Source organism: Ambystoma mexicanum, chromosome 2q (genome assembly GCF_040938575.1).
Source record: "Ambystoma mexicanum isolate Mex_15411 chromosome 2q, UKY_AmexF1_1, whole genome shotgun sequence".
In the NCBI taxonomy this organism is placed as follows: Eukaryota; Metazoa; Chordata; class Amphibia; order Caudata; family Ambystomatidae; genus Ambystoma; species Ambystoma mexicanum.
This window is the reverse complement of record NC_090924.1, coordinates 398,456,796-398,481,015: the sequence shown is the minus strand read 5'-3', so window position 1 is coordinate 398,481,015 and position 24,220 is coordinate 398,456,796. Positions and strand designations below refer to the sequence as shown.

The window sequence follows — 24,220 nt, the reverse complement described above, 5'->3', positions numbered from 1 at the left end:
GCTGGCCCCGATATATGGCAAGCGTTAAAAAAACTGGGTGGTGGTGTGGGAGCAAGGGGAGGAGCATTGGGGAAAGCGTTGAGGTGTTCCATACTTCAGGAACGGAGAAACTGAAACGCGGCTCCAGTGGTCCCGCTACGCAGGCCGCACAAGATGGCCACGACCTTGCCGGTGAAGGCGAATGCAGCAACCCGCCACACTTCCCACACCAAAGGGACTCGCCTGCGCGAAGCGGCAAGCCTGGGGGCGAGATTCTGAAGGCAGCCGTCCCCGGATGCACAGAGGGGGCTGGAGACTGATAGACCTCGCTGGGGAGAACCCAGAGGCCTGTGGCGTGTAGGATGTATGGAGAGCAGAGGGTGAGACTCTTCCCCTCCTTCCCCCACCCAGCATCGAGAGGGCCCATCCAGAAGGGGAAAGAGGCACCAGGCTTGCCCAGATGCCAGTCCTCTCAAGTGTAGGCGGTCCGGCATGGAGGAAGGGTCGGGAGAGAAGAGACTCGCGGCTCAGCCCTGGTGGGAGAGTGAGCCTACAGCTTGAATCTGCTGCTCCACCAAAGGCCACAATGCACATCTAGGCGCTGTAAGGACTTGCTGGCCTATCCATGGAGCATCCACAGCAGGGGCTTCTCCCCGGGTGAGGGACTAGCAGAGTAATGGAGGCCTGAGGAAGAGGGAAGGCAACAAAGCGGGATTTCACACTCCACTCCTGCGAATTCTATTGAACAGCTGCTCACTCCTGGCCATAGGAATTCACAGAGAAGGGAGCACTTCTGCGAGGGGGTGCAGGTGACCTGGAGGAGCGAATTCAGTGTGGGGGGCGGAGGAATCCCAATAGAGGCCTGCAAGGTTGCTGGCGGACCACATCAGAGAAGAGTATGCTACAAGGGATTCTCGTTGCCCACCAGCTGCACCCCTATGCCAGGGGGACCCACTCCTCCTCCCCCCAGTTAGCAGAGCTACAACACCCCTCACCAGCTACCCAACTGAAGAGCTTGCATCTCCCCCACCCTTGGTGAAACAACAAAGCACAGAAGATAGCGGACATTGCAGCCCTTCTCCAGTCTCAGCAGAAATATAAGAAAATGGATGCCGTCAGGGACCTGTGGTCTCCACAGGTTTCCTCTGCAGGGCAACTGGCTACCAAAGATGATTTGCAATCCTTCATCGTTGAAATTAAAGTGGAATTTAGGAGCTGTATGGCCGGGATCTCGACTAAGGTGGACCAGCTAGGCCAACAGTCTTAAACGTGGAACAGAGGCTTGGAGAGGTGGAGGAGCAGGCAACGGATCAAGCAGCAGTGGTAGCAGAGCTCCGAAGAAGGATCAAGGTGTTGGAGGGGAGGAGTGAGGTGCTTGCGGGGAGACAGGAGGGATATATTGGCGAACTCTTTCAGACCCTCCTTCCTCACCTGGACAAATCGATGCTGCTTCTTCACTGCACCCACAGAATACGCTCCCAGGGGAGCCGGTTAGCAGACAGGCCCCCAGATGTCATCAACCGGGTTCATTGCTAAACAACAAAACAAGCGATCCTAACCGCCAGCCGAACACAAGGAGACTTAACATTCCATGGTTCCTTGCTACAAATCCTCTGGGAACTGAATGTGGCGACCATACAAAAAATGGAGGGAGCTCAGGCCCCTGAAGCCGTGTTTGCAGGACCAAAAGGTGCGCTACCAGTGGCTCTTCCCTGCCAACTTACAATTTCCTTGGTCCGGCGTCTCCTGCAGTCAGTTCCCTGGACAAAGCTGAAGATATTTTAAAAATGTTGTCCAAGGAAGCAGAAACTGGCCCTTCATCAAGACCTGTCTCGGCAACCAGAAGAGAGCCATCCAGACCAAAGCAAAATACTTGGGCGAAAGTGGCCAAAGGGCACAAATCAGGAACCCTCCCGCAGCAAACCTGAAGGCCGCCCTCATCCGCAATTGGGGCGCCTCCCCGCCTGGGGAACTGCCCACCCCGGACTCGTCCTCACCATGCCACCAGAAACCAGTACGTTTTCATATAAGACGCCAGACTTCACATGCCCTATGCCCAGCCTAAAAGCACTATAGCGCCTAAAGGCCAAAGGGGTAAACACCCCATCTTTAGATCAACGTCTTCGTTATAAACAGTGTCTTTGTTGTTAACTGACGCAGTTGCTTCAGAGTTGGAAGCAACCGTTCAAAACCCGGTTGCACGGTGGGGCTACAACTGCAAGAGATAGAGATGGCGGCTGAATCTGACCAGGCTGTCCCCCCATCCCTGACAGAACAGGACCCTTCCATGGAACCACAACCTCACCAGAAAATTTACTTTATTTTGCGCAATGTGAAATGCCTAAACACAGCCACAAAGCGCAAATCAACGCTTCAGCGTTTGCAGGACTTGAAGGACTCCTTCCTGCAAGAGACCCATCTGCTCCCACAGGAGTTTGGGCAACTATATACCATGATCTCAGAATATGCGCCCAATGAAGGTCAGGAGTCTTTCTATAGAGATCAGGAAGCTAACCTTCACCCCTTTATCGAGGGGCAAGTGATCATTGCGGGAGACTTCAATGGGGTCCCGGACCCCATGATGGACAAATCTCACCCACCGGCCCCAAAGGGACTTCAAAATAGCCATGGGGCTCCTTCTCCTTTTTAGAGCACTGGGGTGTTGGGTGGAGGGGTGTAGTGGACGCTTGAGGGTTTTGCACCAGGGTGAGCGGGACCTTTTTTTCGCATGTACATTGGACCTCTTCATGAATAGACTTACTATTGACATCCCCACAACTGCTCGCCTTCGTTGATGAGGTAGCTATAAAACCAAGACTCTCGTCAGACCACGCCCCAGTCGAAAAAGTTAATTTCTTACCTGGTAACGTTCTTTCGATGGGATGTTCCTCCGACGTATTCCACATCCGACAGTAATCGCCACAGCTGTGCTGCTTCAGAAAATCTTTCGGCGTCTGCGTCGATACGCCCCTTCGAGGACCTCCTCCGACGGTCGACGTCACTGGATGTTATATGTAGGACACCCGACGCTCGTAGCCTCAGTTGTAGTTTTTTTTCCAGAACGTGTGGCACCAATCTTCTGCCAGTAGAACTACAGAAAGCCTTGCGGAAACGGAAGCTGCAATTGCATAAGACATTCTGTAGAGGGGCAGGCTAGGAGGGTGCTATGTGGAATACGTTAGAGGAACATCCCATCGAAAGAACGTTACCAGGTAAGAAAGTAACTTGTTATTCGAGGGGATTGTGTCCTCCGACGTATTCCACATCTATGACAGACTCTCGAAGCAGTACCAACGTATGGAAGTGGGAAAAGGATTTAGAATTGCCCAATCAAATTGCAGAATAGAGGACCACCTTACCAAAGGCCAAATCTTGCCCATGGATAGAATCCAGGGAGTGGTGTTTTACAAAAGTATGGACAGAGGCCCATGTGGCTGCTTCACAAATGTTACGAATGGGAACACCCCTTTGCAGAGCAGTAGAGGCAGTCGCACCCCTAGTAGAATGGGCCCGTAAGCCTACCGGAGGGTCCTTACTAGCCAGACGTTAGCATTCAGAGATAGTCGAGATGATCCATCGGGACAGGGTCTGCTTAGTAACAGCTCGACCTAGCCGCCTTCCAGCTTATCCCACAAATAGCTGATCGTCCACTCTGACCCGGCACATCCATGAAAGATAGACGCTCAAAGCTCTCCTAGGATCCAGGTTATGGAGCCTCTCCTCTTCCTTACGAGGATGCAGAGGAGGATAGGACGCCGGAAGAATTACCTTCAGGCTCAAATGAAAATCCGATACAACCTTCAGAAGAAAAGAAGAACGAACCCTAAGGACAAGCCTGTCCTTATGAAACACAGTGAAGTGCGGTTTGGCGGAAAGGCCTGCAACTCACTCACTCTGCGTGCGGAAGTAACCGCAACTAAAAATACAGTTTTAAAGGTCAGCAGTCTCAAAGGGCAAGAAGGTAAGGGCTCAAAAGGACCCATTAGGAGTTTCAGAACCAGGTTCAAATCCCATCCCGGTACCTGGAAAGGAGACATTGGGAACACATTTGTCAGCCCTTTAAGAAACTGAGAAATCAAAGGAATCTTAAAATAAGAACACTCCTCAGACGAGCGCTTAAAATATGGACAGCGCCGCCAAGTAACCTTTAATGGTACCCACTTGCAGGCCCTTGTGGGCTAATGAAAGCAAAAAAGACAGAACCACAGGAATTGAACACTGAAAAGGATCAACATTCTGTACCCTGCACGAGTCGCAAAACTTTCTCCAACGGCAACGATACAGGGATTTTGTTGCTGGCCTTCTGGCCGATAGCAACACCTCCATCACGTCTTCAGGGAGGTCCCAATCCTTGTACCTCAACCTTTCAGAAACCAAGCATGAAGGTTGAGAGACTTGACCTCTGGATGGAGAACCCGACCCCCCCTCCCATGAGAGCAGATCGTCTCGGTAGGGAAGACGGTATGGAGGGCAGATTGACATGTCGAGAAGGTCCGGGTACCACGCTCTCCTGGCCCATGCCGGAGCAATGAGGATCATTCGGGAACCGAACCTCCGTAACCTCTACAACACTTGCGGAATGACGGGGACTGGAGGAAACGCGTATAGCAGTGGGAAGGACCACTCCACTACGAACGCATCCCCCAAGGCTCCTCTCAGAGGAAATTCCCACGAGCAGAATCTTTCGCACTTCCGGTTGACACTGGTGCCGAAGAGATCCACTTGTGGGGTCCCCCAAAGTGTGAAGATCTCCAATAGAACTTCCTGAGCCAGCTCCCACTCGTGAGAGACCGTGCTCTGCCTGCTCAGAGCGTCCACCGCCTCGTTTTCGTCTCCGGCCAGATGAACTGCCGAGATTGAAATTTCCTGCTGAATGGCCCAGAACCAGAGCTACATCGCCTCCATGCACAGTGGGAGAGACCCTGCCCCCCCCTTTTTATTGAGGTAGTGCATTGCCACTGTATTGTCCATCAGAATCAGGACATTCTTCGCCCGCAAAGACGGCAGAAAAGCCTTCAGGGCTAGCCTGACGGCCCTCAGCTCCAACAGATTGATATGGAGTCTGGACTCCGACGGAGACCAACGACCGCTGACTCAACTCGTTGGCATAAACTCCCCATCCCGTGAGAGATGCGTCTGTCACGATCGTTACCTCCAGCCAGAGTAGCCAAAATGGAGCCCCCTTCATCAGACTGCCTTTGACGGCCCACCACAGAAGATCCTGGGCGACCGAGGGCAGCACCTGAATGGGATCCGAAATCCTGCCGGAGGACTGCATCTTGAGAGCCCACTGCAGAGATCTCATCTGCAACCTGGCCTCTGGCACCAGTGGAATACAGGATGCCACGAGGCCAAGCAACCTCAAGAACTCGAACGCCGGGAGACTCTGGGCATGTTGAAACTTGTGCACCATCTGCAGAATGTGATGAGCCCTCACCTGGGGAGGCGAATACAACCAGGTAGGGGTAGACGTGAATCCCCCCTTTACTGAGATACGCTGCCACCACCACGAGCTTGGTGATCTATCGAAACGGCAGGACCCGAAACTGAAAATGCGAGTCGCCAACTGCGAACCTCAGGTACCTCTTGTGCTTGGGATGAATCGGTACATGAAAGTAAGCATCCTTGAGGTCGTGAGACACCAACCAGTCCTGAAGTTGAAGGGCCTGGAGGACTTGAGAGAGAGTAACCATCTTGAACTTGTCCTTCCTGAGGAGCTTGTTCAAACCACGCAAGTCCATGATAGGTCTCAATCCCCAGTCTTTTCTCGGGATCAAAAAATATGGGAATACCATCCCTTGTTCCTCTCTGCTACAAGCACCAGTTCTATGGCGCCTTTCTCCAGCAGGGATACGATTTTCTGCCCAAGGAGCGGATCCAGACTCTTCAAAGAGAGCTTCACCGGCGGATTGTCGTGAGGCCTCTGCCGGAAAGGAAGACAGTAGCCGTGGGCTATGATCTCCAGAACCCACACATCTGAATTAAATGGCACGCCATTCTACAAGATGCTGCGCCAGCCTTCCCCCAACTGGCGAACCATGGGACATTGCCTCATGACTGAGCTGAAGCGGCTGAAGCGGCTGTGGCAGTGCCTGAGGGCAAAGAAGCAACTGCCCGAGCGGCTTTGGCACCTTGATTACCTTGTTTTCCACCTCTGGTACTCCTACGTTGGCCCCTTTGACTGGCAGCTCCCCTCGATCTACCAAAAGATGAGTAATATCGAAAGGAACCTCCCCTCCATTGTTGTCCCCTAGGATGAAAAGGCGGAGGTTGGCGAACTGCAGAGCTCAACGACTTTGCTGCAGCTTTGGAGGTCTGCAACCTTTCAAGGCTCTCGTTAGCCTTGCTGCCAAAAAGATGTTCACCATCAAAGAGCATGTTGAGGAGCCGGGCTTGTACATCAGGAGCAAAACCTGACTTACGCAACCACACAAATCTGCGCATTACGGTGCTCGCCACCATGGACCGGCTGACACAGTCTGCCACGTCTCCAGACCCGACTGAACGGATTCACACGTGGCATCCTTGCCATCCTGAACGAGGGCAAGAAAACCATCCCGTTCCTCCCCTTCAGGAATATGCTCAGCCGCCAAAGAAACAATTCCACAGAGTGTGAGTGAATCTTGCAAGGGCACAAACGGAGTTGGCTGCTTTTAGCCATACCCCCAGAAGAAAATACCTTCTTCGCCCAACCGTCAAAGCGTTTGCTGCCCCTATCAGGAGGGATTGTAGGGTACGCCGCCTGCTTTGCTGGGGCCGTAGCCGCCTGTACGACCAAACTCTCCTGAGTGGGGTGCGTGGACAAGTAGCTGGGGTCGCCACTGGCTGGATGGTATTTATTCGGTAACGACTTATTGACTGCCGGAAGACTCTCCGGAGCAGTCCAAGCCGCCGCCACCCTTCTTTGTAAGGCCAAATGGCAACATCGGGTCAGTGGGTGGACCGTGGTCAAGGATATCCGTCAGGTCATCCTGCAGAAAATCCACAGGTGGAGCAGACCACCCCAGATACTCTGTCACCCTCGACTTTAGGCACCTGTACGAGCAGTCAGCATGTGTGCCAGGCTCAAGCCTGCCAAACTCAATCTCCGGGAAGGTATCAAGACCACTTGCGTCATTTAAAGATTGACGAAGGTCTTCCAATTGGCTATGACCAGAAAACAGGTCATCAGGAACCTGAGGAGGAACAAACCCCTCCATATCCGACTCTTCATCCACCTCTGAGATGTAATCCAAAGGCTGGAAGAAATCCCTGGATGAGGGTACAGAAAAAGGTTCAAACACAGGCCTCACTGACTTACTCTGGGCCTTCCTCGGGGTTGCCACCGGTCTCCCGGCCACCTCCGATAAAGCCTCCTCAAAAGGCGTTGAGGGTGTCGACGGAATCAGCGTCTACGCCGAGCGAGGCGCCGACGGCTTCGACAAGGCGTCGAGGCCGGAGCCCCGAGCGTGTCCTTCGACGGCCTCAGCGCCGATGACTTCCTCGGGGGCAGAGCCTCAAGAGAGTCCCTGGATGGACATGGCGCCGATGCCTTCTTAGAAGGCCTCACAGGCTCCAACGGTCTTGAGGGCGTTGAGGACCGGGACCTGGAGCGGGCATGGCTAGAGCGATCTACCTTGTCCGATCGGAACCTCGACGGCTCCCGATGATCGCGCCGACCGCCCGAGCCCGAAGGCATGCAAGCGGTGGCCCTAGCACGTTCCTTGCCGGCTTCTCTCAAAGGCACGGATGGAACGTAGCCCTGCGATTCGAAAATCGCCTTCATCTTCTTACGAAATGCGTCCGGTTCTGCCGGAGATGAATGCTTGTTGGGACAAGCTACCCGCTGTCTGGCAGAGTCCTCGGAAGAGGACGAGGAAGGCGACCGGTGATGGCGCTTCAGGAGTGCCTAGAAGAGGCAGAGGAATGGCGGGAACCACTCTGGGACCGAGACCCCCTGGACTTGCGCCGACGCGGAGAGTCGCCCCTCGAATCGTCGGATGAAAGCTTAGCGGATCTCGACTTGCGGGGTTTGGAAACACTACCTACAGATAGATTCTTCTTGCGCTCCCGCAAGGCCTTTGACGTCTGAGACTGGCATTCATTGCAGTCATCAGTGGCGTGGTCTTTGCCAAGCCACCACAGGCAGACGTCGTGCAGGTCCGCAAGCGACATCTTAGAACCGCAGTCGCAGCACTTCTTGAAGCCCGACCTCGGGGTAGAAGACGAAGACATGATTGTCAAAACAAACCAAGAACGAAGATCCGATTCAACAGATAAAAGAACAGAGGCACGCCGAGATTCCAAAGCGAGCACGTTCGCAGAAAAAATGGAACTGAAGGTAGGGGCGTCGTGCATCCTACATCTAACATCCGGTGACGAGGTCCTCGAAGGGGCGTATCGACGGCATCGACACAGGAGCCGAAAGATTTTCCGAAGCAGCACAGCTGTGGTAAATACTGTCATAGATGTGCAATACGTCGGAGGACACAATCCCCTCGAAATGCTAACCTCCTAGGCCTATAAGCCAGATCCCCTTCCCAGAGCCCACTGGAGCTTATGTGACCCTATCCTGAATGACATGGCACTGAGGGACGCCATCGTAAAAGCGATCCAAACTTATTTCCAAGAGAACCCGGCAGAGCATACCTCATTAGCAAACAATTGGGATGCCTTGAAAGCAGTGATCAGTGGGGAACTGATTGCCAACTGGCGGCCTACCGGAAGAGTAGACTAGAGGCCCACATGAGATCGTAATACCCGAATGGAAACACAAGAAGGGTTGGTCTTCAAGGGCCCACTGCGCTCTATAGATAGTCCGAAACAGGCCGGAGGCACACTACGCGGTGGAAACAGCCCATACTTTAGCCAGATCCAAGACGAGCTATTACGGTAAAAGTAATAAAGCTAATAAGTTATTGGTGGAAAAACTAGTCAGGATAAAGCGACAAAACAGGCCTTCGAGATCCGCAGGAGAAAATCCACTACACAGAGGAAGCCAAACTACAGCTAGCCGCGGCCCACCTCACAGACATGACAAAAGAGGCTGCCCTCTCTCGCCTCAATAAGACAGACATTGAAGACAGACACCCTGATTACATGCAAAGTAGTAGATACAGCCATTAAAGCTCGTAAAAATAGGGCCCCGATGGGTTCATGATGAGATTTTATAAACTGTTTCGCCCCCAACTCCTGACCCCCTTGACGGCCCAGGTTCACTCCTTCGGTGCCCCTGGCTCCATCACCCCAACAATGGAAGAGTCCACGACAATTCTCCTACTGAAACCCGGGAAAGACCCCAGAGACTGCCGTTCATATAGGTCCATCTCTTTATTAAATATAGATGCCAACATAACGTTTTAGCAGATCGGCTGGTGGTAATCCTATCCAAAATAATTAACCCAGACCAAACCGGCTTCATACTAGGCAGATCTACAGGGGATAATATACGGCGGGCACTAAACCAGGTGGACGTGGCATCTCATGATCACCATAAAATAGCCCTATTAGCCCTGGATGCGTCCAAGGTCTTCGACAAAGTAGACTGGTCCTTCATGCAACTTACTCTCAAAGCCATTCAATTCGGCCCACATTTCCGTAAAATGGTCATGGCCAATTATCACTCACCGAAAACATTTCTGCGGTTAACCAATGGCTAAGGACACCCACACCACTAACCTGTGGGACCATAGCTCTTAAAGGCATCCATGTTTTACTACTGCAGCAGACATCTGCTTATGGGCAGTGTTGCTGGGGACCCCTAGGGTCCTCCTTTAAGATTCCTTTTCTATATCCTTGAGAAACTACAGTTCTTAAGGACGGAGATACTTAGTGTCTCTCCCAAAACACTACAGACAGAGATTGGCACAGCCCACCTTCAGAGGAGTGCCAAAGAGATACTTGGTATCCCCTTCTCCCTGCACCTGTGACTTCTTTTTAGTCACAGACAATCACCTAGTTATGGCTGGTGGCAGTGGGTGTGGTATTCCAACTATTGTGTCTTTTTTATATCGCAGGCTATGTCCTTAGCCTCGGTACTGCACAATAGGGGCACCCAAGTACCAACTTGGTGCCTCCCTTCTTTTATCGCCATTAATAGTGTGGTGGTTATTTGTTAGTGCTTCTACCATTCTGGGAGGGGGAGGTATGTGTGTCTGTTTTGCCTTTGGCGGGAACCAGTAGGTATCCCCGCCTAGGCTCCAGAGTGTCTGGGCAGGCAGGAAGTGGGGGAGGAGTCTTCCACGGTGATGCTGGAAATGAATCGGAGGGACAGGGCCTCTGAACCCTTGTCCTTTATTGCTTTTGATCATGTTTTCCGCACAGGAGTTCACATGGGACTCTGTGCTGAATTGACAGGTGCTCCGAGCGTCCTCCATTTGGGATGCCAGGCCCTGTCATTTTAATCAGTGGATTCCTGATAGGAAATAAGATGCGCCCTGTGGTCTCTTGCTTTCTATCGCCTGTTACCTTACTTTTCCTGAGGTCCCGGGAAGCCCCGACTTTCCCCCTGGCTGGCTGTTGGGTGGAAGTTCCATATATGGTGTTGTGGGGAAGTCCAGGCCAGACTGGCTGGAGCCTTCCCAATGATTATGTTGTGGTACACCTGTGGGGTGGGACCTGGGTGAATGGAGTGTGTGACGAATACGTATTCCGTGTTATGGGTGTCTAGTATCTGGTGTTTGACACAATGACCGAGACAGCCCTGCCAGAAACTGGTATGAATGCAGTGTGTAGTGCTGAATGGAAGAGTGCTTGTCCTAATCCACATTCTGTGTTCAGAGTGTCTGGATGGAGAAGAATGGTCTGAATGCACCGAGTGCCTGATTGGCTACCTGACTGCCTGAATTCCCTTCTGAGTGATTTGTTGCTGGAGTGTGACTCAGCAGAGTGAATGGGAGATCAACAGTATATCCAGGGGCCTCTCACTGCTAGAAATCGTTCAGAAGCTGAAGTTGATACTTGATGCTTACTCTCGAAGCCAAGCCGGAAGAAGGTGAACTGCTGTTCCCGGCCTTGCAATCTGAAAGCTGCTGTGCCTTCAAGAAGTGATCCAAGAGAGGACCTGGCTAGGAGACCTTTTCCCGAGTTATGAGGGACCATTGTGCAACAGCTGATCTTTGCCAAAGCTCCCTGGTAGACAGACCTATGAAAGGCTGCCGACCGGAGAAAGGGACAGCCAAGGAGAACTAAGAAGCACCAGACAGAAGTCCGTCATCGCCGACCAGAGCCACAGTGCTCCCTTTGCCCAAAAATATTTTGATCCAACGACTCCCTTGTTCATCACCGTCGACCACTTTCGTCCTGCCGGAGAAAGTCAAGGCCACCGACGACCAAGGAGACTCTGCCGGTAGGGTTCCCCGCCACCTGAAGACCTCAGAGACACTGACGAAACTACTGAAGCCAGCCGTGGTCACATCCTATTCGCCTACGCCAGACGCCAACGACTCGACACCCTTGCTGGCCCAAAGTTCTTCATTGACTCTTTGCGGCAACGAATACTCGTCGTCGAGGTGCACTGCACGCCTCTTCTTTACAGGATGTTCACAAGCCTTTCGTCAACGAGCACTGTGAAAATCGAAGCTGCTCCCTCCACGACAACGTTCACCTTTTTCTTCACCAAAGCTCGACGAACCGCGGCTCCTGTCTTAAAGGGAGTGCGCTCAAGAAGGGCCCGTCAACAACTCACTGAAGAACTCTACAAAACCAGGTACTTTGGGGGCAGTACAACTTTTATAGAAGGAGATAAGACTAATAGACAAGGTTCATTTACAGGTTGCCCAGGTGGGGGGGATCCTCATACAGAAATGTGCCTAGTGGTAGGGGCCCAGTATTCTGCCAATTGTCTAACCAACTTATCTTCCTCCTAAATCTATGGGTGATATTGTTTTGCTGTGTTGATTCGTATGCTATTTGAACTGAGTACAGTTGATGCATTTTAATGGAATCAGGGTAATAGTGGTACCACCTAGAACTGTATATATTTACTATTTTAGAATTATCGAAGCACAAAGTGTGTTATTGTGATTGTGTATATAACCTTGAACCTTATTTATATAATGAGCTGTGTTTTAATTAACAGTGTGTGGATATTCCTTTGTGGGTGCTTGGGGACTACACTGTACTTAGGAAACTATCCGCATCACCACCTGAGAGCTAAGCCTTGATTGCTTGTCTATTGCTACCAACAATAGAGAATCTTGGCTGGGGTCTTCTGTGCCTCTCCTCTGTGTACAGACAACCCCCTCCAGTCTTTACATTCACCCCCTTCTCATTTGTCTGCCAGAGTGCCTGAATAGGTCCAGCTCCCACAGGGGGTCTGGCTGTCCCGATCGGACAGCAAAACGTCAATTTCTGTAAAATGCTGAAAGAGATTGCAGAGGAGTGTTTGCTGGAACTGTATAAAGGGTGAGGCTTCTGGAGTGTATAGCAAGTCGGTCACAGGAAACAGAAGTAACCGAATAAGACAATCAGAGATGCCTGCAGACTCTTTGCAAGACCTTGAAGCGACCACTATTGTCCTGAGCCATTTTCCGAGGACCTAGGAGATTCCAGAGCTGCAGAACCCCAATACCAGGAGACCTGCTGTCCATTTTGAGTACAGTGTCATGGAAAGGCCGAATCCGTCCAAATCTGTGCTGAGCCCATAGGTACACTCCAGAGATCTGATCCAACTTGCCCAGACCCCCCTCACAAGAGTGTGAGACTGTAGGAAACAAAGAAGCTTAACCGGGTTATCCATGTCCTTTGTTGGTGCTGCTGAAAGGGCGCAAAAACCGCAGAGTGAACCAAGAAGTTGCTGAAAGTCGTGCTACAGGTCCTCCCTCGAGACTGCTGCTGAGAGAGACAGTCCATTGTCCTGCCTTTCATCACCAGATCAAGCAATCTGGAGGTCGGATTCAGAGCTGCCAAATTGCAGAGGAGCTAAACACTTTCTTCAAACCAAAGGTACTGCGGGAGAAAAAGGTATTGCTTACCCGATTCCAAGAAGTCGCTCCAGAGGGTTGGAGTGCACTAGAGGTCTCCAGGGCACCCCCTCTTACCTGACCCAAGCTGCTGCTTGTGTCCCCTTCTCAAGTCCGTTTTAGATCTCCTTTTCTAGTTGCTAACTTGCTGCTTCAATAACTTTAGACACTGGAGGAAATCTGCAGGAACTTTTCATTATTCGCGGTTTGTCAAGACTTCAAGCCCTCTCCGAAGAGCTTTTAGCTAGGGTTGCGTTTTTGGACTTTAAAGACTTGCCAGGCGAATAAACCATTTCAAGAACCTTAAACTAAGCTCATGTTGCACTAACCACTTATTTTCTGCCCTTTAAGCGACTTTGTAAGAGAGAATTCTCAGAAATGTGCAAATTCCCGTCTACCTTAGAGACACCCCTGCTCTTTTGCTGGACTTTAGGACTTTTTATCTCCCATGTAATTTTAATGTGACTTAATTTCTGTGTTCTCTTTGACTTTGGAGTCTGACAAACTCCATAGGCATCATCTTTACATTGTGTCACACAGCATCTTCAGTGCAGTGGCACAGGGAAGTCTCTTATATTTCCCAAAGGTTTAAATAAATTCTCTTGGTAAAACTACAGTTTCCAGGAACAGTGAATTGAAATTGACTTTAGACCCAGCACACACTATCTTACAATAGGGTGCTGGAGGGGTAACTTAGTATCCCCTTTGTCTAGTTTCTCATGTAACATTTTAATGTTACCTTCCCTACAATTAATGGCTGGTGGCAGTGGTTTACTTTTTACTACCATTGTCTGTTTTTACCGCAGGCTGCGTTCACAGCCATGGCAAGGCAACCATGGGTGCCCATTTCGTCAAAAAGACCGTCTTTTTTCGTCATTTCTTGTCAGGAAGGTCCTTCTTGAGATTTACTCAGCGCACAAACCAGGTTTGGTCCCTTTGTTCGTTTTGTCTTTGGCAGGATTCAACCAGTATGTCTGGCAGGGGCAGTGAGGGAGGTGCCCGGAACTCCCTGTGCTTAATCCCCTTGGTTACAGGAATGCACCCAAAAGGTGATTGGCCGACTGGCTGACCGGCAAGGACAGCCACCCTGCTGTGCAATTGACAGCTAGGCTGGAATGAATGGGAGAAAGCTGTATGAAAGGTGAGGCTTTTTGACTTGCAAGGAGAGTCGACCACTGGACGAAGGAATCCGAAGAAGTACTTGGAAGAGATGCCTGCTGCAACTCCTGGACCGTTGGTTTGCCTGGTGAATCCCTGCTGCTGTGCTGAAGCTCCGAATTCGCCTCGACTAGAGAAGTCCTCCAAGGACGACTTTTCCCTTTGAGTTGGTGGGACCAATCAAATCCAAAGTAAACCCATCTGAACATCCCCTCGAAGCTAGTTGCATTTCCACTGCAGTTGCTGCTGGAACCGAAGAGCCAGGGAGAAGAACACCAGATTGCATGCATTGCTTTAAAGTCAGACCTGAGCGCTGGGAAGATCCTCCAGACTTCTCTGTTGCAGGACTGACCAAGTCCGAGTCCCCTCAACAGAGTGCTGGACCCCAGAAGCAAGGAAAGTCTGAAGTGGTATCCGAGAACCACAGTCAGATGCAAGGAGCTGAAACACTGAAGAACCGTTTCATTGAAGTTTGCCCATTGCTGCTGCTGACTGTCCCATTGCAGAGCAGGAGTCCCCAGACATCTTCCCTCTTGTCCCCACGACTGAGGCTCAGAAACAACAGGAACTGCAGAGCTGTACAGGAACAGAAGCCAGCTGGAACTATTTCTTCTAACTAGAGGTACTGTAATGTCTAAGAGAACTTACCTCTTGTTGTGCAGCCTTACTTGCTCTTAGTTGAGACCAGTCTTGGTTACCTTGCAGAGTTGCTAAAGCTTTGCCCCTCAAGCCTCTCAGCTTGTGGCCCTTCAAGTGTTCCATTTTCTACAAACATTGTGCAAGACTTTTTACCTACCTGCAAAGAAGATCTTCAGCTCCCCTTGACATTGTACAAATAACATTGGCTGTCCTGGCTCCCTGAGAGACTCCTCTTAACCTCTGACTGTGTTCTGTTCTTTCCCCCAGGAAAGGGTGAACTTCTGCATTACAAGGTTTCAAAAAGTGCTCACCTGTTTATGAAGTATTTGCTCATCTTAGTTTTATTCCTCTATTCTATCTTTTGCACCAAACTCAGTATTGCTCTAAATGTACCAGTGATAAATCAATGTCCATAGTGGCCTAGCTATTTAGGTCACCTGAGGGTGTAGGAAGAGTCAGTGCGCCATCCTCAATGGGTATCATCCGATTTAGAGAAAATATGTGTTTTTGAAGTATATTTAAGTGTTGCATGTTTTGCTCTCTTTCTGAAGAAGGCTTATATAACGGACTGTGAAATAAATTAATTGTTTTATCAAGAAACCTTGAGTATAAGCAATTATTTGAATAACTGTATTGTGAAACTCTGTGTCACAACGTTACTGCTCACACTGACCCCTCTTGAGATAAGCCTGGCTGCTCGACCACACTACCAACCTGTGTAGTTCAGACTTATACCAAAGGCTGGGCCCCTATTGCCAGGAGGTCAGATTTGTTGTAGTACACCCAAAGGGTACTGCATACAATCTTGCCTCACAGACTTTCCTATATGTGTTTGCAGAGTACATGCGTACATCCGTACGACCTGTTAAAAACCGCATGAGTGCAAGTACCAATAATACGATAACCTTGTCTTTTCCCTTTCTAACGTTGCTACAAATGTAACCGTGAACAAACACAAAAGTGAAAGTGCCCTTTGAAGTGTATTATCTAGTATTCCCAAGCGTTCTATCGTAAACGTCTGAAGTATTTAAAGTGATTCTGGTGTAAATATAAATATATATCTTTTATATAACTATGTGTGTAAGTGCTTCTTTGATGTGCCTGTCTAAGATTCAGAGTGCTTATCAACAGCTCACATCTTCCTCTTAAGATAAGCCTGGCTGCTCTGCCACACTACTAACGTCCTGAGCTAATACAGACTGATATCAAGAGTTGGGGATCTACAAACCACTGGGGGAGTTCACTAAAGTCTTACTGTCAGCAGGACTTAAGGAAAACTCCCCTAACAGCAGGATGCAGAACTATGGTTTTGGTGCCCTTTTCAGGAGCCAGAAGAAGACTGAATATTGCTGGTCGGATTCTTGTCACCAATCTGGTCCAGCACTCTGGTGAGGGGACCTCAAGGAATTGAGTTGTGTCTCTCGAGGTGCCGTAGGAAGCAACCAAAGTTTCAGCTCAATTCGGACTTCGGAAGACCGTGCACCACACAATGGCTCGAGGTCCCAGGGTATTGGGGTATTGCAGCCCCGCAAAGTCACAGCATGATGTAGAATGGCTGAAAATGTAGGTCTTCGAGTTTAGTGGATCTCACCAGGCTCTGGGTCAGGACAGTCAGTTCTGGAGTCCACAGGCCGCTTGGAAGGAAGGGTAATAGCATGCTCCGGTTACACAGCAGGCTCGCTCTCCGGTTAGTGGAAATCATCTCAGCTGCTATTTCTTCATCTTCCTCTTCGGATTCAGGTCCAGTGGTCTACTTGTCAGCAGCGTCCAATTTCGGAGTATTTCGCAGGAACTGCAACACAACTTCTGCAATCTATCCCTGCATTTTACAGAAAGGGGCGGTCTGGCTGTCCAATAAGGACATCCAGTACCACATTGAGGCTGGGCTCCTTTTAGGCAAGGTGAAAGTCAAAGACCTGCAGAGTTTTGGACTCCTGCCTCGCTTCCTGCCTTCTCAAGACACTCTGGAACCTTGGCAGGGAATACCAAGGATCCCCGCCGAAGACGAAACTCCCACTGAGGTCGTTCTTGCCTAGAATTGTAGAGGAAGACCTTAGAAACTACACGCAAGCAAGAAATGGCATAAAAAGAAGGAGCCCACCATTGTAGAAAAATTGTGGTCCTTCTGTGCATTACCGAGGCTGATTTAACAGCCTGCAAGTAATAAGACTAAAAAGTCACTAAGGTAAAACCACTGCCACTAAATTAAACTTGCAATTGTAACGAAAATTCTACAGGTAATTAAGCAAGGGGATACATTGTATCCCCCTGCACTCCACATAAGGTCGGGTGTGCTGGCTCACTATATAAAATGTAAAGGAAGGATGAAAATCCCTCATTACTCCTTGGGAACAGTAGATCACCCAAGTACATTTAAAGAAAAATTAACAGGGAAGCCTAAAGGGGCAACCCAGTCTATAGAAACTATAACTCCAACCATACACTATGGAGAAACATAAAAAGTTCACCCATAAAAAGAGTAAAAGACTAGGTGAGAGGGGGGAAAAGATTCCCCTTCACCATGGACAAGGGAACAATCACCATGTCCAAGCAAAGGGTTCTGGGGTTGACACAGGTCAGGAAGATTTATCATAAATCTGAAAATCTTACCTAATATGTGTCCTTCCACGGATACTTCCTATTGCAGGATGGACAGAATTTAGAAGAAGTATTTTTCATGATTTTAAAAAGGCAGCTCAACAGAGTATAGAGGGGAAAGATGTGAAAAGACATTCTCAGAAATGATTGAAAGTATGACAATCCCCCCCCCACTCTCCCTTCTTTAACAGGCCGAAGCGAGAGAATAGTTGAGTTGAAGAGAATGGTTGCCGAAAAGCTTTGGAATTTGGTGATGTATGCCGAAAGCCGCTGAAGAGTTGATCGTCAAGCGATGGTGAAGTAGTGGTAGAGCCAACGACCACAATCACGGAAAAAAGCTCTCTGTGGGACCACGACGCGTGCAGGACCATGGGTCACACTAGGGATAGTATTACAAACCCACCCAGTTGACATTCCTTTTCAAACTTTGAAAACAAGTCATGCAATACTCTGCAGTTACCACTAGATGTCGGCCTATGCAAAACATGTGATTCTAAGCAGATCCCTAAGCCTCAGAAATGCTCATCATTGAGTTTGTGTGCAAGTATCAGTTGCTCGTTTCATTTGTAACGTGTGTTAAAGGCCTAGAATAAATAAATACTGTATTTTTATACATTCCGGACTCAATTGAATTATTGTGTGTTTAACTGAGTGGTCTTATTATGGACCCTCCACTCACTCCAGGGAATAGCCTTGACTACTCCATTGCTACCTTGATTGGGTTTTGGCTAACCTCTTAGTTCCCCTGTCCTCTCCAACTAGGGTGGCCTCCTGAAATCTGTCTAGAAATCCATCTTAACACCCATATGTTATTATCTCTCAAGGTGAATTCATATATGTATGTGATACATTTTTTTGTAGTACAATACTTACCTGTGGTTTTTATACTTTAGAAAGGCATAATAAATAGTATTATCATATACTTACTAACTTGAATTATTGGTGGTGTGTGTGTGGGACTCAGTGTAGCGCTAGACCACTCACACCTTTCCTAAAACTAAGCCTTGACTACTCTTCTACTCTACCCTGATTGTGTTTTGGCTAACCTCCCAGTGTCGTCTCTGTGCATCATAAATATGGAGGCCTCCTAAAATCCTCCTTCCAGGGGCCGATTTTTAGAATTCTTGAGTACCTAGGGGGATGACTATTAACAAGTACGTTTGACCATCATACTCATTAATGAAAATCAAAGCAACCACAATTAAGAAGGTTCTGACAGATTAAATGACTCAGCGCAAACCCTCATATTAATGGTCTCCTTATCCAAGCACAGAAAATTATTAGAAGAAATGAAGTATATAGGCTATCTGGATTTAGCTGAATATGTAGAACCTTTGTCCCACTTCCAAGTAGATGCAGGATTCAGAATCTAATAATTAGGGCCTTGGCGAGCCCAGAACTGGCCTTCACGTAGAACTTTGCAAGTGTCTGACCTAGGACATTTCTCTAAAGAGTAAGAAAGTGGTGGTCTTCTGTTTGGTAGAATGAGCGCTTACAACTGTCCGGAATAAGTCTATTGTTGATAATCAACTTGATATAGCTATTGTCCGTTTTAAGACATGTAATATTGATTTATACTGTGCACCGCTGTCATTTTTAATGGTCTCCAGGCAGTTTTGTGGTTCTGAAAGGGAAAGTGGGGCGAGTTGGCTAGGGGAGAAAGAGGCAAAAGACAGGTTGTGCTCAGCTGTTGATGTGTGGAACCAGGAGTAACTGGCGTCTGTGCAAGTGAGTTTTTCTAGTTATGTTTGACTGTGTGAACTGAAGGTGTATTGTTGCCAGATGGGAGACATCCAGGGTTTGAAGTTAGTAGAGAGGGTTTGTAAGTTCGTTTGCGATTTGTGTGGTTTAGAAAGCAGGTTTTCTCTAGCTGTCTGGGGAATATATGGTCAGTGTGTGAGTGAGGGTGTTTGAGTACAAGATAGTAGGTTTTAGATTTCAGGTTGTGGAGAGCCACTGGGCATAGTGCAACTATGAGATTCATCTTGAAGGGCACAATAACTTTGCACAGGTGTGAGGGATACGTTGCTTTAGAATTCATATGGTAATGTTGGGCTTGCTTGGGGTAGTGAAGGACAGAGGAGCTGGTATTGTATAGGTAAATGTCAGGGGTATCCGTATCTCTCGTGGATGCATTTATCTTGACATACAGAGGTATGGTATTTGGTACATTAGGTCATCTGGGTGCTCTCAATCCACAAAGGAACCTTGCTTTTTGAAAAGCCTTTGCTGGATGGCTTAGGTAGTATATGGTAAGGATGTGACTACTCCAAGCAGGTGTGATCAGTATTTGGTTGATGGTTTGCTTCTATCCTGGAATGTTGAATAATCAGGTTTGATGCCATTTCCAAAGTGTCAGGTGGTCCCCCTTAGTCCATATTTCTTTAGGAATCGAGTTTCATAGTTTGGCTATGAGAACGGAGAAAGTTGTTCCTCTGAATTTAGTTAGTTTTCTCATAGTGCCTGGTTTCATGGAGAAGGTCAGGACTTGATCTCAAGAGTTCTTCTTGGCTGGTATTGGGTGATTTTTCATTGGAGAAATTCAGCTCCCTGTCCGTGCAATGCTCTAACGGGGGGATGCAGAGCGTTTTTGAAATAGATTCCCTTTTCCGACTAAGTCGGTTACCAAACCAGTAGCCCCGAGCATCTTTTTCACTCAGTGTTGCTGCATACAAAAAGTTGCTTCAAAGTTATCAAGTTAAAATACTTACCTTCGCTCAGTCCATTAGTCCGTTTGTTGTACAGATCTTCCTCCTCGCTGTTGTCTTCCTCCTCCTCCTCCTCCTCCTCCTCCTCCTCCTCCTCCTCCTCTTCCTCATCAGAGTCAGGCCTTGTCACGTATCGACTGGGAAGACAAAATAGATCAAACTCAGACAACAGTGCAAGGAAAATGGGGTATACACATAAGTATAATGCCTTCCTCAGCCAATCGAAGTCATCTAATAGGTGAAAAAAGTTCAGTAGCCCTTTTTAATCAAAGGTTTGTTTATTCTGACAACTTAATCAAAAGTCAGATTAATGCTGTGGAAAAGAAATAATCCAAGTTAATAATTTCACCAATTCAGAAATGAGTTTTGTAATCATGTAATGGATGGATGGGCACTAAAATGCATTTTAAGTAAATTACAAAATAGGCTTCATTCTCTTTTGGTTTATCATTGCTGTTTGCTTTTACTTCATAGGTCTGAGAAAGAAAAGTACAACCTTCTCCTCGTAGTAGCACTAGTGAATAGTTTCCTTGGAGATATGCAAATAAAATATTGTTAAGGCTGTTTCTCCATTCCCTGTGTTCCAGGTGGAGGGGGTCTGACCCAGTTAGGCAAAACGGTTTTCATTTGAGCTTTTCCTAGCTCACAAATTGGTAGACTCGGATGAACAATAAAGGGCAACCCTTAGAAAGGTAACGGTAACTAACTTTTTATTTTTGGGGGTTAAATATTGTGCCCTGGGCGGATAAAGCAAACACTTGCCAAGCAAGATGTTTTCATAAGTAGTCTTGATTGTAAACACAGGGTATTTGCCTCTAGCCATTAAGTGAAAGGGCAACAGTCAGAAAACATTTTCTTTTTGCTGCTTTCCTCCCATAGACTTATACGCTTTATTTGGACTCCTGTCCTGACTTTTTGGTGGTCAGTAAAGCCATCTGCTTTACTTCCCTGGTATTTTTGCTAATTCTTATGGGGAAACGGATTAGCCAATGAGACGAGCAGTACTGTGAGATTATGTCTCTCTTCTAAATTTCTTGTATTGTCACAATTGCGCACATCAACCCAAAGTGATGTGTGGTTAGGACACTTTGTTTATAACTTTCTGCAATGGCTTTTTGATCACTGTTACAATGTGGCTAAGAGGAGCTAGTGGCAGCGGATAGTTTTCTACTGTGTTCTTTTTACTCGTGCACATTTGCATTTATCGCAAAAAGCTACTAAAGGTGGCTAGCACCCTAAAAATGGCCATGCTACAAGGATGTATTCTTTCGCCATATTGCCTTTTCCTTGCCTTCTTAGGTCAGGAAATACCATATGAAGAATGGCCTTTCCCATGGAAATTTGCTGCTTTCACGGGCAAAGAAGCGGTTTGTGCGAGAGATCCCTAGCCAAGTCCTCTACAAAAAAGAGCAGCCCATTGACCAGAGGACTACCCTTGCAGCACCACCTCCTGTGAAGTCTAGGGAAGACCGGCTCCTCTGCCTGATCTCAAGCAGACCCTCATTGGTGCTTCAACCTCTGGACCAGTGGGAACAACCAGTCTCAACCCCTACTCATGGATCAGTGCCTAGAGGTGTCCTAAGGTTGCCTGCTCAGCAGTAAGTATTCTGTTCTTCGTTTGGGTGTTCAGCTGGAGGTTACCTGGTACCAATTCCTAAGCACTGCGACCGACAAACTAAACACTATTTCTGAAAGTGACCTCTGCAGGCATGACCCCTGGGCCTTCCTTGACTGAATCCAGCACAGAAGACTGTGTCCCCAACCGATTCCAGAACCTAAGAAGCGGTCTCTGGAGAAATCTGAGTCAGTGGGGAGGTTAACATACCTGATTCTCCCCCTGTTCACCATACGGTTACATGGGTGAACAATTCTGTCCCTAAACTACTCTTTCTTTGATCGTTGGAGGATGTCCCTTGCTAGGTCCAACCTAGGCACTGGGATTAAATTAGTTTACTTACCTGAACTTTACTTGCCTTTTGACTCATAACCACTGGCATCAGCAAGTCTATGTATAAACCTACCTGTGAAGTATAACTTTGGAACTGATGACTTTAGGGAACAATGGCCCAAACCATCTCAGGGTTGGCCTCATTAAGTGTTAGAAGAGCCATTCTGTGGTTATTCTAAGTGTCTAAACTGAATGTCATGCATCAGAGTACTTCCCTCTGTTGCATTGTTTACTGAATCATATGGAACAAGTTACTTACCTGCAACTGTTGTTCTCCAGCATGGGTCTGGCATGGATTGACATGCGAACCCTCCCGCCTGCCCCATTGCGGCTCTTCTTCTAGTCCTACTGCCACTTTACGTGCTACCAAATCTGAAGAATGCTGCCAGAGGAGGGGCGTAGGTAGAGGGCAGACATCGGCTGGGGGCAGTATGACCCAGAGACCAGTGATTTGTTATTAGGAGACAGTTCAGAAACAAAACAAACAGATTTTTTCTTTTATCAAGGATTCCCAGCCTGACGACGGGGAATATTCATGAGCATGTGAATCCATGCCAGACCCCATGCTGGAGAACCTTTGATGTTTCCTGTGAATGGGGGCGTGGAAATAGGCGTCATCCAGATCCAGCGACGTTAGGAAGTCTCCTTCCTCCAGTTGGCAGAGCACATGCTGCAACGTGAGCATCCAGAATTTGAGACTTGAGGTACTTGTTGAGATACCGCAGGTATAGAATGGGCCTCCATCTCTCGGTCTTCTATTTGACTAAGTAGTATCTGGAGTAGACTCCGGAGCCCGCAGTTGACTTGGAACTAGCTCTATCGCCCCCTTTTTGTTTTGCATGGCCCGTACCTCTTGCAGGAGCCGAGGGATGTGCTGCTGCTGCCAGGTCAAGGGAGGGATCCTCAGACATTTTTGCTGAAACTCCAAGGTATATCAGTGGGAGAGAGCATCCAGCACCCATCTGTCAGTGGAGATCTTTTCCCACTCACTGACTATAATCCCGTTAGCCTGCCTCCCACCGGAGTGCATGGGTGGGGTCTGACATCCTGGCCGGTTCAGTCCTGCTTCGGCCTTGGGGCGATGACGGCACTGACCACCTCCACCAAAAGCCTTGGAACAGCCTCTGTAGGCCTCCTGGGTTGTGGACCGGGATGGATGATGGTACGACGAGGATCCTCCACCAAAACCTTTCTTCGACCTGCTTGACTTTCCTCCGGTGGCGCGAAAGGAAGAGCAGTGCTGTTGGAAAGTACCAAGGGCACCAGCCTTCTCCGTATCTGTCTTGATGCCCTGCAAGGACTCTTTGACGGCCTTCTCAAAGAGGTTATCCCCGAAGGGCATCTCCAGTACCCTAGTTTTTATCTCCTTGCAGAAATTGGGTGCCTTCAGCCAGCCACGAAGACTAAGACAGGCACTGTTCCCCATCTGCCGTTAACCTGTGCCGGCGATGTCCAGTGCCACCATGATGGCAGGGTCCAAAGCCACCTCCCCCTCCTGGAGGAGTGAGGCCGCTTCCACCCGCTTGTCGGGCAAGAACTCCACTATCAGAGCCAGTTTGTACCACGGTTCCTTGTCGTACCTGGCCAGGATCGCCAGCGCGCTGTCCACCTTGAGGGTCGATGCTGCAGAGTATGTGTCCTTTCTATCCCTGGCGTCCAACTTCTTCCCCTCGCTGTCCAGAGGGACTGAGGACGATGGGTTAGAGGATCTCTTCCTCGCAGCCACCAACACCACTGAGTCCGGCGACGGTTGTGACCATAGGCACCTGGGAGCGGACTTCGGCACTCTGTACTTTTTCTCTAGTCTATCCCTCTTTGCCGGGGGCGAGGCAGGATTCTTCAACAGAGCCAGGCCTTCCTCCCATACATCGTCCAGTAGGGGCACCGCCATGATGGTCTTCCTCTTGGCCTTGCGTCTCTGGTAGAGAAAGCATTCCTTTATGGTGTCCTCGGGTGTCTACTGGAAGAGCTCAGAAGCTCTCGCGACCATGGCATAAAACGATCCCAACTCATCTGGCAGAGATGCCCTCGGCTGTGGCGAACTGCCAGCCGTGATGATGTCCGTCCTCGTGGCCATGTCCTTCCCCAGGTCTGGGTCCCCCAGGGGGGGAGGGCACCTGGCGCGGGTGTGAAGGTTGATGCGGCGGATGGTGCTTCCTCTTTCGCAGGATGCTGATGCGGGGCCACCGGAGACAGGACCTGCTGCATCCTTTTCTGGATTTCAGGCACCAGTGTGTGTAGGGTCGATA

The 24,220-nt window shown here is 49.0% G+C and overlaps 1 protein-coding gene across 1 annotated transcript in view; it reads right to left on the bottom strand.

Annotated features, from left to right (window-relative positions):
• The window catches only part of USP11 (ubiquitin specific peptidase 11), a 2,050,211-nt gene that overhangs the window by 671,469 nt on the left and 1,354,522 nt on the right, over positions 1 to 24,220 (bottom strand). Inside the window, exon 14 of the mRNA XM_069647415.1 lies at positions 20,027 to 20,160. Within this exon, the coding sequence (XP_069503516.1) occupies positions 20,027 to 20,160 (134 nt within the window). The remainder of the gene's footprint in view (positions 1 to 20,026; positions 20,161 to 24,220) is intronic.